Consider the following 15,584-nt stretch of genomic DNA (forward strand, 5'->3'; position numbering starts at 1 on the left):
ATGTTTAGTCATAATCTCATTTCTTGTAAATTGAACCCACTGCTTCAGAAGCTTTGCTCTGGAGAAGCAGAAAGCAAGTGAGCTAATAGAAGAGGTAGCTCCAGTAGCAAACCCACGGTAGGATGCAGAAATCTAAATTGCTCCAATTTTGAGGTGTGTGTGGAACCTGATAAAACACCTTCTGCTATTTTTCCAATTTTTTTTACCCAATTATCATGAAAAACAAAGGTGTTTTCAGGGCCAATTCAAACATGTATACCACTTGATCACTTAAGATTTGTAATCAATGCTAGAAGACTGTCAGCTATATTTGTGAACTCAGGTGATCTAAAAGTTTTGTTTCTGGCAAATGATGCAGCTTTGCTCTTAGCAATTCCGTAGATGAATACTAGTCATTCTGATCATCTCCCTAATTGCATTCAAGGCATTTCTAGAAAGCTGCATTGCAATGGCTCAAAGAGCTAACATTAGCACACCGCTACGCATTCTCTGGAAGAAGTGTCAGCGATTTTCTAAGTAGGATCCTGATATATAAATATATATACAGATATATGTATCTATGCCACTCACTCATCATGAGCCCCTGCTAAACCATGTGTGAACCTGACCTGAAATCTTGCTGTAGAAGCTGACGCAAAGAAATGTTAATTAAATTTCTGCTGATTTTGACAAAGCAAAAAGAGTGTGTGCTGCAAGGCCATCAGGCACATACAGAGAGACATATATATAATCAAGAATGACATAGAAAAATGTAAACTTATTACATTAACACAGACCTTGTAATAGATCTTAGCAGATTAGTGTAGGGAGGAAAAAGCATTCTGCATTACATCCTTTTAACGAATGTGGAGAATGTAATCTTCTAAGCATCCTCTGCAATGCATGCTCTCAGACTCAGTTGCCTATCTATGAACTGGAAAGAATAAAGGCAAGTCTCTGAGAGATCTGAAATACATACATTTATATTTTTCAAAGATCTATACGGATGGACAAAAAAAGTTTATTTTTCAATATTGACACAGCCGTACCGATCCCAACTATTTTCTTCATGGTTTTAAGAGTGTAAAGTATTGTTAAAGTCATATAATAGAACAAAAATTATTGTCCCCACAACTCAACAGTGTCAATTTGTGCACACTGAAAACAAGGTGGTAGATTTAGCTCTTGCTAATTTATCTCCATGCATTAATGCCAAAGACCAGGGAGAAGACTGAAGTGGGGATTCTAGGCAAAATTCACTAGACAATTTTCTGCCAGAGAAAAGGGATTACTATGCAGTGAAATCCTATGTAGGTTTACTCTGAAGTAAGTCCCAATGGAGCTTATTCCCCAGGAAGTGTGCACAGGATTGCAGCCTTCGAGACGTAATACAATAGGATATCAACGAAACCCTGAAAACTAGAGTATTTTATTTCAGTAGACATGTTTCTGTGGAGAGACATTTTCTTAAAAATGTACATTACATGTTCCCGATGACCATTTTTGTCACAGAGAAACATAATATCTGGGGGTGTGAATCTTGGGGGAATGGCCTCTACCAAACCAGAAAATGATAGGAATATCACTCCTAAGACCACTAAAAGATTAACTTTTCAACATGCATAATACAAGGTGGTGTTTCAAAGCCAGTTTATTGTATTCAGCATTTCTAACCATGCCTTGTTGCCTGGCATGACAAACTAATAAATTTACTACCCAGATTGAAGAATCCATTAGCTTTTGACATAGGGCACTCTTCTCAAACTCTTTAGGAAGAAAGTTAGCCAGGGAATCCCACAAGCGCTCAGCATCCGAACAGCCCAAAGCAGAATATGATGAAGAACAGGACAGGATTTCTGAATGGACAAAGACATCGCTCTCCAAGTTGTTCATGTTGACCAAAATGCTCAAGGTAAAGCACTTACACTTTCTTTATCCTCAAGGTCCGCATCTGGTACCTTTTTTTTAATTTCGCTGAAACCAATCAAGAAAATGCACTAAGAATACAAGTTAGTAGCTGTCACGCTTTTTTGAAATGATATATGAACTGAAACACAACTATTATTTGAAAATCTCACTCATACAAATTTTGCAATTCAGTTCTCCAGGCAAGTATTGCGTGGTACCTTGGTTCTCAAACTTAACCTGTTCTGAAGAAGAAGAGGAAGAAGAAGAGTTTAGATTTGATATCCCGCTTTATCACTACCCTAAGGAGTCTTAAACCAGCTAACAATCTCCTTTCCCTTCCTCCCCCACAACAAACACTCTGTGAGGTGAGTGGGGCTGAGAGACTTCAGAGAAGTGTGATTAGCCCAAGGTCGCTCAGCAGCTGCATGTGGAGGAGCGGGGAAGTGAACCCAGTTCACCAGATTACGAGTCCACCACTCTTAACCACTACACCACACTGGCTCTCAGAGTCCATTCGACACCCGAAACCATTCGAAAACCAAGGTGTGGCTTCCGATTGGCTGCACTCAAGTGAAAGCTGCAGCGGACGTTTGGCTTCCGAAAAACGTTTGCAAACTGGAACAGTTACTTACAGGTTTCCGTCATTCAGAGCCAAGCCATTCGAGTACCAAGGTACCACTGTATATTAAAGTGTGAAAATAACTGCATGTATTAGTGAAAATAACATACAAAAATGCATTATATTAGACAAAATTGTATAGAAATGTGTATAGTAGTTGAATTCTGCACGCAAGTGCTGATGAATTTCATGAGAACTTTTTATTCTTAAAAAAATTGCAAACGGATGTGGAAATGTGAAGAACTGAACTTGACCAGAAAAACGAGAAACCGAGGGAAGCTGAAACTGACAGATTCTCCCATTCCCACCTCATGCAGCACACTTAAATTTTGCCTTGCTATGGAGTTGGAACGATAAAGAGAAGAAGTGGAAGTTGTTTCTGTGAGTGGTGAAAGGGAGGGAAAGGGCTTTACAGGAAGTGAATTTTTCAACCTCGCTGCTATATTTAGTTTGAGGACATGGCTAAATGAGTATGAAGACTAATCAGTGAGACAGAAAGAAGAAAGAGGGGAGTCATCAGTCTATGAATCGTTGAAAACTGCCAAGGTTTTCGAACAAGGACATCCATTCTCACTTTCTCCCAGTGAGATATATGAGAGTAGCCCCCAAATACTTTAGTAAGAGGATGGACCCAAAGAATGGTGTCTTTGTTCAGGGATTGTGTGTCTTTAACCACTGTGCTGACCATGCGAGCGGACCTCCTATGGCACATTGATGGGCCTGGAAATTCTACCTGGGAATTCACTGATCCAGTGAGAGGCAGATCTCTCTCCACATAGTAAGAAAACCACACTGGATGAAAAACTGGATTGGGGGTGGGCAGAGAGGACCCGGGAGTAAGAACAAGCAAGTAGAAGGAATTGTTTCAGATCATTTCATGGGAGCAGCCTGGGATTCCCAGGAAAAGCAACACTGAAATGGATGCAACATGTGCAGGCAGGAAGAGGAGGAGGAGAGTGATCTTAGAAGAATGTCTTGCAGAAAGACAGCACGGTAAAGCCTCGGTGAACTCCAAAAAAGTCAGCTGGAACAAATAAGGCATTCTCCACCATCCATCTTAGCTGTCATTTCTAATAGGAACCGCTGCGGCCAGAACAACCAACTCTTAAAGGAAAAGAGGAGAAAGGGGGAAAAAAGGTGGAGAATGAATGTTTTCCTATTAAAAAACCAAAAAGTAATACAAGGAGCCAGAAAGTTGATGAAGGAATATTTTGAAAACAATTGGAGGAAAGGGACAGATGTAAAAACAGTGTGGGATGCTGGGAAGGCAGATGTTAGGGGATATTTCATACAACAAAACTCAACAGCATATAAGAATAAAGAAAAGGGAGCTTTTAGAAGAAATTAAAAAGAAGGAAAAATTGGCCTATGCATGCAAAAATAAAGAGAGATTAAATCAAGAAATTAAATTACTGAGAGCAGAATACAATAAAATTATAGAACAGTAGGTAGAACAACAAATCAAATTTTGGAAATATAAAAATTTTGAATGGGCAAATAAACCAGGCAAGATCCTTGCCTGGCAATCAAAGAAACAAAGAAATAAAAAATTAATAAATAAGATAAAAGTAGAAGAGAGGACAATAAGGGACATTGCAGAAATTAAAAAAGAATTTGAAAAATATTATAAAAAATTATATCAGAAAGATGAAGTGTCAATAGAAGAAGCACTTATCAAGAGGCTTTTCAGAAATTGAAGTTGCCATGGGATTTCTCAGGGAAAGGTACCAGGAAACCCAACAAAGCAGGAGGTGGACCTGCAGCCAATCTAATGAAATGCTCCCCCCCCCAAGAAAAATGTGTGCTGGAACACACCATGAAATTGTTACAGTAAGTGGCCGGGTGACTCAGGGCAGCCCTGAACTCGGGGCAGCCTGTTTGACAACAGCTGTGTTCACTGCCCGCGGAGGTGCTAAAAGCTATGGCAAGCTGCCCCTCTAGCTTGTTTGAAGGTCGCTCCTGGTTTTGGTGCAGGTCAAATAAATGTGCCCAAGCCTCCCTCATTCTCTTGGATTCAGGCAGATGGCCAGGGCAGCTTGGAAAGGCCCTCGTTCAAACGCATGAAACACCATGGCTGGAATGCTTAAAGCCCTATGGGGCGGAGCCAATTTGTATTTGCCTTTCTTCAGTCTGTCTCCCATGTAGCGGCAGGAGGCTTTTAGCAGCCTCTTTTTTCTCTCTCTCTCTTTCTTTCTTTCTTTCTTTCTTTCTTTCTTTCTTTCTTTCTTTCTTTCTTTCTTTCTTTCTTTCTTTCTTTCTTTCTTTCTTTCTTTCTTTTCAGAATCCACAGGAAATCCTAGAATTGGAGGGGACCCCGGAAACCCATTTAGTCTAACTCCCAAGCTCATTACAAAACTGTAACAAGCTGGGGGTTTGAATTCTACTTTCTTGTGGGTCATAAGCTGCCCTGGCTGAGAAAAATTCTATCAATTAACACATTAAAAGGGAAGAATTTGCTGAGTGAAGGAGTGTGTGAGATGCCAAGTCAGCTCAGAGGGGTAGTTTTTTTAAAAGATGTGGCTTTTAATTTCTTATGGCTTTATTCTCCACCCCACCCATTGCTGAATATAAACCCTGCCAATAATAATTAATAAGACCTGCTACTTTATGCTGCCAGGTTTTACATGTTTTAGTCAGTGTTGGAGAAAATAATTTCGTTTTACTACAAAGTGTGTGCCTCAATGATCTCCCCAGTCCTATTCAGCCTGCCCATTGGGCACATAAATAATCCTTCCCCCAACCCATCATTTTAAGACTAAAAGAAAAAAATAGTAAAGATCTTCATAGTAAAATGAAATTACTTTGCCAATGCAGATCTACTCCATCACTGTTTATATGCACATTGGCAGGGATGTGCCTGAGAAAGTGTGGATTAAGCCAGCCCTGCAAAGTAAGCCAGTGCTGTTTTATTCATTTTGCTGGAGGAAGCAGGGAATTAAAGTAGTATATGGCAACCCTGAAGTGCAGTCCACAGTTGTTTTTCTGGCATGTTTGGTTTCTTCCCAAGGAAATGAAGAGTGTGTGGGGAATTGGCTGTAGAAGCAGTGCAATAACCTGAGGGTTGGAGAGCATAAAGAGAGCCAGGGGGGAGAAATGGAGGATTTCGACTTTAAGTGGAGAGACTTGGAATACAAGCTTCTCAGAGGCCCAGTCTACCGAGAACTTGCCATCATTTAGTCGCCAGACCTACCAGAAATGAAAAGCCTGCTCTCTTGTGCTAATTATGCTTATTTCTTTTGAGTATTTACTTCCCACCCCTGGCCTAGAGAAATTCCTACTGACAATTATGAGTGTACATCACTCAAACTCTGGCTTTTTCATCATTAGTATCCAGTAGTGATGTATGGAAATGAGAGCTGGACCATAAAGAAGGCTGATCGCCGAAGAATTGATGCTTTTGAATTATGGTGCTGGAGGAGACTCGAGTCCCATGGACTGCAAGAAGATCAAACCTATCCATTCTGAATGAAATCAGCCCTGAGTGCTCACTGGAAGGACAAATCCTGAAGCTCCAATACTTTGGCCACCTCATGAGAAGAGAAGACTCGCTGGAAAAGACCCTGATGTAGGGAAAGATGGAGGGCACAAGGAGAAGGGGACGACAGAGGACGAGATGGTTGGATAGTGTTCTCGAAGCTACCAGCAGGAGTTTGACTAAACTGCGCGAGGCAGTGGAAGACAGAAGTGCCTGGCGTGCTCTGGTCCATGGGGTCACAAAGAGTCGGACACGACTAAACAACAACAACATCCTGTAAAAATGTGGATAAGTTGCAAGAGTGCAAAGAAAACTGGAGGTTTCACATTTCAAAACTTATAAAAATGATTAGAGACAAACAAGAAATAAAGCAATATTACCTTTCACGAGGTCTGGTCTTCGGCTTATATGGATCAGATACCATTTCTTTCTGAGAAATAAATATAGTTTACTTTAAAAAGGTTTATAGTCACACTGTAGGCACCAACGGAACTAAGTATCATTATCTCTACTGGCACATCAGATATGTACCATTTCTTGTTACTATGGCATGCAAAAACTAAATACAAAAATCCAACCTCCCAAAGTTTTGGCCCGCATTAAGAAAAGAATAATACTCCATTTTACCGCAATCCTCTCTTCCCTTTGTTTCTTCAGTAATGCTATTATTTCTTCTCTCTTCTTGCTCTGAAAGAAAATATACTTGCAATAACTAAATGCAGAGAAATGAATCTGGGACTCTTTACACAAATTTGTTCAACCTGGGTGAACAGCAAAGTGACCCTGTAGAGAAGAAATGTTTGTAAAGCCAACCTTGCAATTCTACACGTCATATGTAGTGGAACGGAGGAGCCAAATTAATTTTGGAGATCCACCTGACTCAAGCTCACCCAGCTGATAGAGAACTTCAACCATGTACTGGCTTATACAATCAGCTATAAATCACGACTACTTTATTCAAGTCTCATCCTCTGCTACGAACTCACAAGTCACACACTCTCTCCACGTCAGCTTGTACACTTATAGAGTTGCTCTTAAGGATTATTTTTTAATTTTATTTATTAAATTTATATACTGCCCTCAATCTGGCAGTTCACAAGATAATCGATCAGTTTCAGGCTAACTTAGCTGAACTGAAGTCTCATTAAATTCAACAGGACAAGTCAGCCATGACTAGAGATATCAGAGAATTCCATCGGAACTGGAAAGAGGAGCAGCAATTAATCAGGAATGTAAGCAATTATGAGCGGTATTCACTTTCTTATGTGTGTGTTTTAGTCTGCAAACATTACATAAATAATTATGTTATTTTCTGCATTACCTGAGGTTTCCCTTCCACTGAAATTAATCCTGTACAGTAATTAATTATGTCAGTATTAGCCATAGCAGCTAGTAAGAATAACATAGCTTCTAGAAGAAGCTAAACTGTAGCAGAATGGAAACAGTGCTGATTGTGATGTACACGGGACATGATGGAAATCAATGCTTCTGTGCATCCCTAGGCATGACTTAAGTCCCACTGATTTAATTGGAAACGAAGGGCAACTAACTCACTCTGGATCCAACCCAATGGGTTGAAATGCTAAGCACATCAGAAGGAGAGGCTGATGCCAAACACTTGCTCTGTAAGCTACCACACCCCAAACAGCAAACCTCAAGTTCAAGCAAAGGAAAACAGAATGTGATTTGCTACTCTGAAAAATCTCCATTCCTCCTGCAAGACAACAAATTAGTTTTGCTCTTGATGAGATGGAATTTAGACGTCTCCTGGAGCGCTATTCTGGCCTGATGATCTATATTTTGCAGGATGCACGTGGACTTAATAGTTCTCCCAGTTGTGTTTCAAAAGCAGAAAAAGAGGGATATAGTGAGTCAGAATGTTGCATCTTTTGTTGTGGGAGTTGCTTGGATAAAACAAAATAGCCTGGAAAATTCTCAAGTGCAAGAAAAGGGGAAATGAATTCATTCTTATGTTTTGTCAACAAATTTAGATTCTTAGGTTTTCAATCAGTCATACCTCTTGTGAAACTTCTGCTTTTGAAAAAGCCACTTCCAAATGAGATGGTTACACATCGGAGTTAGTTTGGTCCTTTACTATATTTAATTTCTCTGGTTTAACCAAGACTTGTAAAGATTATTGATTTATTTAAAAAATGTATAAACTGCTTCATCAAAAAATTATCCTAGCAGTGCACAAACACAAATAAAACATGGGTAAAGTTCACAAACCATTTAAAAGCATATATGCATCAAACTATCAAAAGTTACATACTACATACATATTATATAAGAATTACAACCACCCTATCTGAGCTTCTGGGTAGCTTATGATGCATTTCCAGTGCAACCACCTTGAGAAGTTGGTTGGTTAAGAAGATGTTGCTGGATTATACAGTTCTTGCTGCTGCTTTACTGAGTCTCTTTTATGGAATTAAGTATGGTTTTTAATTGTAACATATTGTTTCCCCTACCTTCTGATTAGCATTATGTTCTTGAATTTTTAAAAGTAATTTAGAGACTTTCTGTAGCAAGTGACTAATAAACTGAAAAAATAAAACCATATGGCTCTACAGAATAATTTTCTAGCCAAAATCAACCAGACTTGCTGATGACTTATGATGCGAAAAACTGAGCAATCTTGAGCTCACATATTTTGTGGCTAACATATTTAACAAAATAACAGGGGAGGGGGGCACATTGAACAGGCTCACTTCTCCTCTTAATCCAATTTCTACTAGGTAGGTTTAATGGATGTTGCTAGATGAAATCCATTATATGGTTATTAATTGCAATAAGTAGGAATGCAGGCTTGCAAGAAACAGCTGCACACCTCAGCACTTTTCAGCTCCTCCTAACGACTGCTTGAATCTGGCTTCCTTCCCAGCCCTGAGATATAAAGCTTTTCATTTAATATAAAAAGAGGGGGAGGGAATTTTTAACTAAAATTAGGGAAATATCCTCAAACTACAGGCTAGCACTAGCAGCCATAGCACAATACTGTAACATTAGACGGTTTACAGTAATGTTACTTACACTTTCAATTAGCTTAATGATAAATGTGCGCAGTGAGCCAGGAGACAAAAGATGCTTAGTTCCACAGTGTGCTTCAGGAGTTAATTAGCAAAGAGCCAACATGGTGTTTCCCCATCAAGATATATAGAACAGTGGTCAATTTCCCGTTACATCTGCTGCAGCATCATAAATGATGTGGTCCCAACAAGTCTAGAACTGACATAACTGTTGCTGCTGGAGCCTGCACTTCCTACATCCTGTGACAGCAACTTACCTGGAATTTTCCTTGATTGATGGAGTCTAATGGACTGTACTGCCAGACTGGTTCCCCATATTCTACAATGCTGGCTATAAATGCCTCCCCTGACAGCCGCAGAGTAGTCACTATTGTAACTAAGAACTTCTGGTTGCTTTTCTCTGTTCAGCCTGGCTTTGTTTCTATGTTTGAACTTGATTTCCAGAACCAAAACTTGAATTAGACCAACAGCATCCTTCTTCTTAGAGGACAGCCCACAGTCCACAATGGACACAGTGATCCTGACCTAAGGATTCATGGCTAAAGAAACAACTTTTTTGGGTTTGAAAGCAACGTTTGTTCACCAGAATCCTTCATATTTACTTAGATGTAAGTGGGACTTTCTAACAAATGTGCTTAGGGTTAAACCTTACTGTGTTTGGAAGCCTTATAATCCATTTTTTTAATCTCTTCCAAAGCCCTGTGAGGAAAATCACCGTTATTCTCAAGTTAAGTCTACATAAATTTCAGTAATTTGGGGACAAAGATGGGTTTTGGAATGCAGGTATCCCACAAGGAATCTGCTTTAAACTGAATCAGTATAGCTGTAAGAAGGCATCACTTTCGCATTCCATTCTGTATTTGAAGCATGCAGCCCTGTTTTCGTCCTGATGTAATTAGTAATGTAATTTGCGCTGTCTTAACATTATTTCACCCCACCCATTTCAGTGCAGAGGAAGTTGAATGCAAATAGGGAAGAAACTTAATCTGTTGTGTATCATTGTGGACTGAAAGCAACAACAGCAGTAAACTCTGTTTTCTATTTCAGACATGAGATGAATAAGCGAACACCAGCAATTTCTGCTGCTGTCAGAATTCCCCGGCTTCCCTATGAATTAGACCACAGGTCCATCTAGCTCAGTATTGTCTGCACTGATTGGCAGCAGCTCTCCAGGGTTTCTGTTAAGTTGTGGGTGAACATATCAGACGACACAGCGATTCTTCAACAGCTCTTGTTTATTCACAGGTCAGAACAGAACTGAAGTGAAGGGTTCAGTCAGCCTGCTTATATGGAGCTCCAGTACAACGTAACTGTAACAATTTTCTAAAACTATCCAATCACTGAACGTCACTTTCGATCCCTTATTTGCATAACTATCTACAGTATCCCCCTGCTGGCCCAGGTGAGAACTTCAGTACATAACAGTTTCAGGCAGGAATCCTTCTCAGCCCTACCTGGAGATGCTGGAGATTGAACCTGGGAGCTTCTGCACACAAAGCAGATGTCCCTCTTGCCACTGAACCACTGCCCTTTCCTTACACCTAAATCCAAATCAATATCCACTGGCCCATACCAAGGTTGTGTTGCAGTCAGGATATACTCAGTGTGCAGCAGGAATGACAAGCTTACAGCTGGTGGGCAGGATCTGTCTCACAAAGCAATTTTGTATGGCCCAAGGCAGGCCACCCAAACTTTAATCAAGGGTTGGAAACGGTTTGCCCTCCATTTCACTCACTAGGAATACAAAATGCTTTCAAGAATTGTGTGCAAAAAGGAAAAAAAGAGAAGATTTCTATGCAATGCCCCTGTCATGTACCCATACCCAAACACACCTTTTCCATATACAGGGCCAGGAGCACACTATATTGAACAGCCACAAAAACAAGGTGAGCAAAGAATCCAGCTGAGAATCTTAGCTTTCATTTCTTTTGAAATCAAGTTTGTATCCCTCGCGGCTGCAAAGATATGCTTGAACATGCACTGGCTATGGCTGCTAAAATCTCCAAAGCCAGAGGAGCAGCTGAGTAAGATCTGCACATAAATTATACAGGCTACCAAAGCCAGCTTTTCTTACTGAGTCTCTAGACGCGGATACAGAATTTATGATTATTTTAATACAGCCCTGTCCATAATTAAGTACCTGTTGCTAAGTGGCATTGGGTTTGTCTGGTAAAATGCATTTCTGGGCTCAAACTATTGACTGGAGAACAGGGGGTGCCCAAGAATACAGTTCTCTCTCTCTCTCTCTCTCTCTCTCTCTCTCTCTCTCTCTCTCTCTCTCTCTCTCCCCCTCTCTCTCTCTGATGCAGCAATAAAAGCTTGCTTATTTTTCTGCCCAATCACTGGTGCAGCGCAAATCTTGAAGAAAGGCCATTTCAATCTTTTCAAATTTATGTTTCTAATCCAATGTGCTTACATGTCTTCCTCTCTCTCAGATTTACAATGCAATTTAATTATCTCAATTTCTTCAGTGAAAGAGATAATCAGATAGAAAGGCTTCTGGTGTGTGTGTGGGGGCTAACCTGTACAAACAATATAGAAAGATCTGCATATATATAATTATCTACTTGAATTCTAATCATTTTTCAGGAAAGACACTTAAAAATAATATAAAACACAAACATGTTACTATTATTATTATTATTATTCTGAGAATGAAGGAATCTTACCTTCTTAATATACTGTTCCTTCAAATCACTTTCCCCAGCAACACTATTTTCTGTGCTTTTGTCATCATCTTTTTCTAAATAAAACAAATGAAAGTAAAACAGTGAGGTTGCAGTCCTAATTCCATTTACCTGGGAATAAGCCCCATTTACGGAATAATTCAAAACTGTATGGCGCAATAGCTACTAATACCTAAGCAAGCGATGGTAAGAGAGAATGAAGGCATACCACAAGATGAGGAGGGTGAATGGTTAAGATAGACTCTCCCAAAAAGGAACAGCTGTCCATTTTTTAGTCAGAAGAGCCAATTTTGCCAAAGATCTCTAGTCTAGTCACATGCAGACAATTCCTACCTGCTGCAGGCAAACCTACAAGGAGCTACTTCTAAATCTGCTGAAAAATGATTTTCTTTTTTAAAGAAATGAAAAAATTGGGTACTCCTGTGGCCAAGAGGAGGTACATTAAATAGTGGGGTGATCGGGAGAAGAAATGGAAAATCATTTCCTAGGGCAAAGAGACCCTGCATTCATTTCAAATCAATCCTGCAAAGTGAACTGCGGGTTAACTGGAGAATATGTGGGCTGGTGTCAGGACTTACAGGCAAAGGGGGCTATTCACTGCCCTCAGGAAACTGGGGTGGCAACCCACGGGCAATTATCAGCAAGAGGAGAAAAACAGTGATTCCTCCCCCCCCCCCGGCACAGTGTCTCCTCCAGTTTAACAAAGGGATGCCTCTGGTATCCCGCCCGATTACTCTGCAGGAAGATGGGGGCTCCTAATGATAAAAAGGTAGATAAGCTTGAAGGGATGGCCTTAGATATAACAGAGGATGCTCACCCAGACCCATAGCTGTCAACTTTCAGATTTGAAAATAAGGGATCAGCAGCCTCACCTGTCCTAGGGACAGTCTACAGGATAGCTAACAATCCGGGATAGCAGCGGGAAACAGCACTGGAATAAGGGAATTTCCCGCAAAAAACGGGAAGGTTGACAGCTATGCCCAGACCCCATGAATAGAACAGTAATGTCCCAGAAGATGGGGAGATGGCAGTGTATGGTAGTAAGTTCGACTAATAGAAGGGGAGACTGTTGAACAAGTGTGGTTAAAATATTTGGACCTGCGAGGCCCACATAGCCACGAAGCTCCCTTGGTGACTTGTAGGGATCTGTCCCTCTTTCACGCTATCCTACCCTGCAGGGTTGTTGTGAGAACCACTTAAATATACACTCTTAGTAGCAGTTTGCTGGACTTAGGACCCGCAAGGCCAGAGTTCGAATCCCCACTCAAGCCTCTCTCAGCCTAACCTACCCCACAGGGCTGCTGGGAGGGTAAGATGCAGAGAACCATGTAGGCCACATTGAGCTCCTTGGAGGGAAGTGCAATAAAACAACACAGTGGTACCTTGGTTCTCAAACGCCTTGGTATTCAAACAACTTGGAACCCAAACACTGCAAATCTGGAAGTAAGTGTTCCGGTTTGTGAACATTTTTTCGGAAGCCCAATGTTTTGAGTATTGTTTCTGATTTGAGTGCTGCACTTCTGTTTTGAGTGTTGTGCGGAGGTCTGTCCCTTTTTGTTATTTTGCGGCTTTTTGTTTCGTTTCTGTGACTGCGTGGAACCCAGTTCCGCTACTGGTTGACTGTGTGACTGCAGTACATTATTTATCTCTTTCATTTTATGGATCAAAATGGTTTCGTTAGGTAGTAAAATTAATGTTAAATTGCTGTTGTAGGGGTTAGTTTTAAGAGTCTGGAACAGATTAATCTATTTTGCATTACTTTGTTCATTTGGTTTTGGAACGGACTTCTGGAACGGATTAATTTTGAGAACCAAGGTACCACTGTACAGTAAAAGGTAAAGGGACCCCTGACCATTAGGTCCAGTCGTGGCCGACTTTGGGGTTGCGGCGCTCATCTCGCTTTATTGGCCGAGGGAGCTGGCATACAGCTTCCAGGTCATGTGACCAGCATTACTAAGCCGCTTCTGGGGAACCAGAGCAGCGCACGGAAATGCCATTTACCTTCCCGCCAGAGTGGTACCTATTTATCTACTTGCACTTTGACGTGCTGTCGAACTGCTAAGTTGGCAGGAGCTGGGACCGAGCAACGGGAGCTCACCCCGTCACTGGGATCTGAACCACCGACCCGCTCTGTGGTTTAACCCAGAGCGCCACCCGCATCCCTGTACAGTACAACACAACAAAACAGGCCCAGGGCTGAGGATGCTCACGCAGGCCACGCCCCTTTTCCCCAGGGGAGAAAGGACATGCACTCTGCACGTGCCCCGGGGCACCCTGACTTTCCCCTCGCTCGGAGCCAGAGGGGAGGAGGAAGCCCTGCCCGGGGAAAAGAAGGGGGCGGGAGGCAGGGAAGCCCAAGGGGCGCTGCTTCTTCTCCCTCCTCACTGTTGTCGGGGGTGCGGGGGATTTGCAGGCTGGTGCCGCTCGGCGCCTCCGCCCGGGAGCCCTTCCTGGAGCTGGAGCAGCTGGCCGAGTCCCTTCGCGGCCCCAGGCGGGACTCGAGCGGCGGCTGGAGGGTGACGGAGTTCCAGAAGGACTTGGCCAGCGTCACGTCCTGCTCGCAGGAGCCCGCGAAGGCCAGGAAGGCGGGAGAAGGCAGCGGCGTCGGAGAAGCCATGGCGGCCGCGGCTGCCGTCGTCGGAGGGGCCTCAGGCCTCGGCGTCTCCGGCCTCGGCGTCTCCATGGCGCCCGGAGGAGGAGGAGGCCTCACGCTCTCCTTCCCGCCCTTGCGCTCCGGCGGCTCACCTGCCTCCCGCTGGCAACCGTCGCTCTGGGCCTCCCTCTACCCCGGATGAAGGGGGATTCGGAGTAGAGGCAGAAAGCGGGGTGGCCGGGGAAAGGTGGCGTGGCCTGGGCCTCGGGATGTGTCTCCTATTCGTTTCATAACTTTCATTTCTTTTATATATATCATATTTTGTATTCGTTTTCCATTGCAATCCAATAATAGCCTCATTATAACAACGCCAAATTGTAATACATTTACTAATACCAATCATTCATATTCTAAATTATATAAGTGCCCACTCCCCGCATGCTAGAATTGATGATTTACTTTATTTCTGCGTTCCCAAATATTATTAATTTCAATTACACTCCAGTCAAAATAACAATCCCTTATACAACAACTGCAATATTAACAACTTCCATTCGTATTGACACATTAAATGATTGATAAAACTACAGGTGAGGCACTCATAATAATAATAATAATAATAATAATAATAATAATTTATTATTTATACCCCGCCCATCTGCCTGGGTTTCCCCAGCCACTCTGGGCGGCTTCCAACAAAACACTAAAATACAATAACCTATTAAACATTAAAAGCTTCCCTAAACAGGGCTGCCTTCAGATGTCTTCTAAAAGTCTGGTAGTTATTTTTCTCTTTGACATCTGATGGGAGGGCGTTCCACAGGGCGGGTGCCACTACCGAGAAGGCCCTCTGCCTGGTTTCCTGTAACTTGGCTTCTCAAACTATATATCCTTGTTCTTCCTGTGTGTGGCAATTCTGTCCGTGATGTTTCTTCCTGTCCTTGTAAAATATTTAGATAACAGCAACAACCGGGAAAAGGGAGACATAATATTTCATAACATTCATTTCTGTACCATCTCCACTGTAAGGAAAAACGCTCAGAGTCTGTAATTATTTCATTGTTTCCCATTTATTAAATTCCATACCCTCCCAACATTTCTGATGAAAATAGGGACGTCCAATTCCATGATAATAACTTTACCATTTGTATTTCGCCTATCGGACCACGTTGCCCCAGCCACTCTGGGTGGCTTCCAACACATATAAAAACATGATTTAAAATGTTTCCTATACAGGGCTGCCTTTTAGATGGCTCGGGGGTCGGATAACTCCACACCCTCCCAACATTTCTCT

General features: G+C 41.9%; 1 protein-coding gene across 1 annotated transcript; it reads right to left on the reverse strand.

The window, feature by feature from the left end:
* Nucleotides 1-1,392: 1,392 nt before the first annotated feature.
* Nucleotides 1,393-14,436, reverse strand: HOATZ (HOATZ cilia and flagella associated protein). Its single transcript, XM_081890062.1, has 5 exons — nucleotides 14,083-14,436; nucleotides 11,680-11,753; nucleotides 6,609-6,668; nucleotides 6,362-6,411; nucleotides 1,393-1,953 (listed from the first exon to the last, which is right to left on the reverse strand). The coding sequence occupies exons 1-5, from the start codon at nucleotides 14,378-14,380 to the stop codon at nucleotides 1,887-1,889; spliced, it is 549 nt and encodes a 182-aa protein (XP_081746188.1). The 5' UTR covers nucleotides 14,381-14,436; the 3' UTR covers nucleotides 1,393-1,886.
* Nucleotides 14,437-15,584: the final 1,148 nt, after the last annotated feature.

The sequence above is a fragment of the Podarcis melisellensis genome, assembly GCF_964234715.1.
Source record: "Podarcis melisellensis genome assembly, chromosome: 15".
NCBI classification, from domain to species: Eukaryota; Metazoa; Chordata; class Lepidosauria; order Squamata; family Lacertidae; genus Podarcis; species Podarcis melisellensis.

Bases quoted from the DNA above. Each gene is read 5' to 3' on its own strand.
- HOATZ (XM_081890062.1), bottom strand. From the start codon at position 14,380: ATGGAGACGCCGAGGCCGGAGACGCCGAGGCCTGAGGCCCCTCCGACG. The intron at 11,754-14,082 runs GTGAGGAGGGAG...TGTTTTATTTAG, and splicing joins CCCCCGCACCCCCGACAACA to AAAAAGATGATGACAAAAGC. The intron at 6,669-11,679 runs GTAAGATTCCTT...ATTTTCTTTCAG, and splicing joins AGGAACAGTATATTAAGAAG to AGCAAGAAGAGAGAAGAAAT.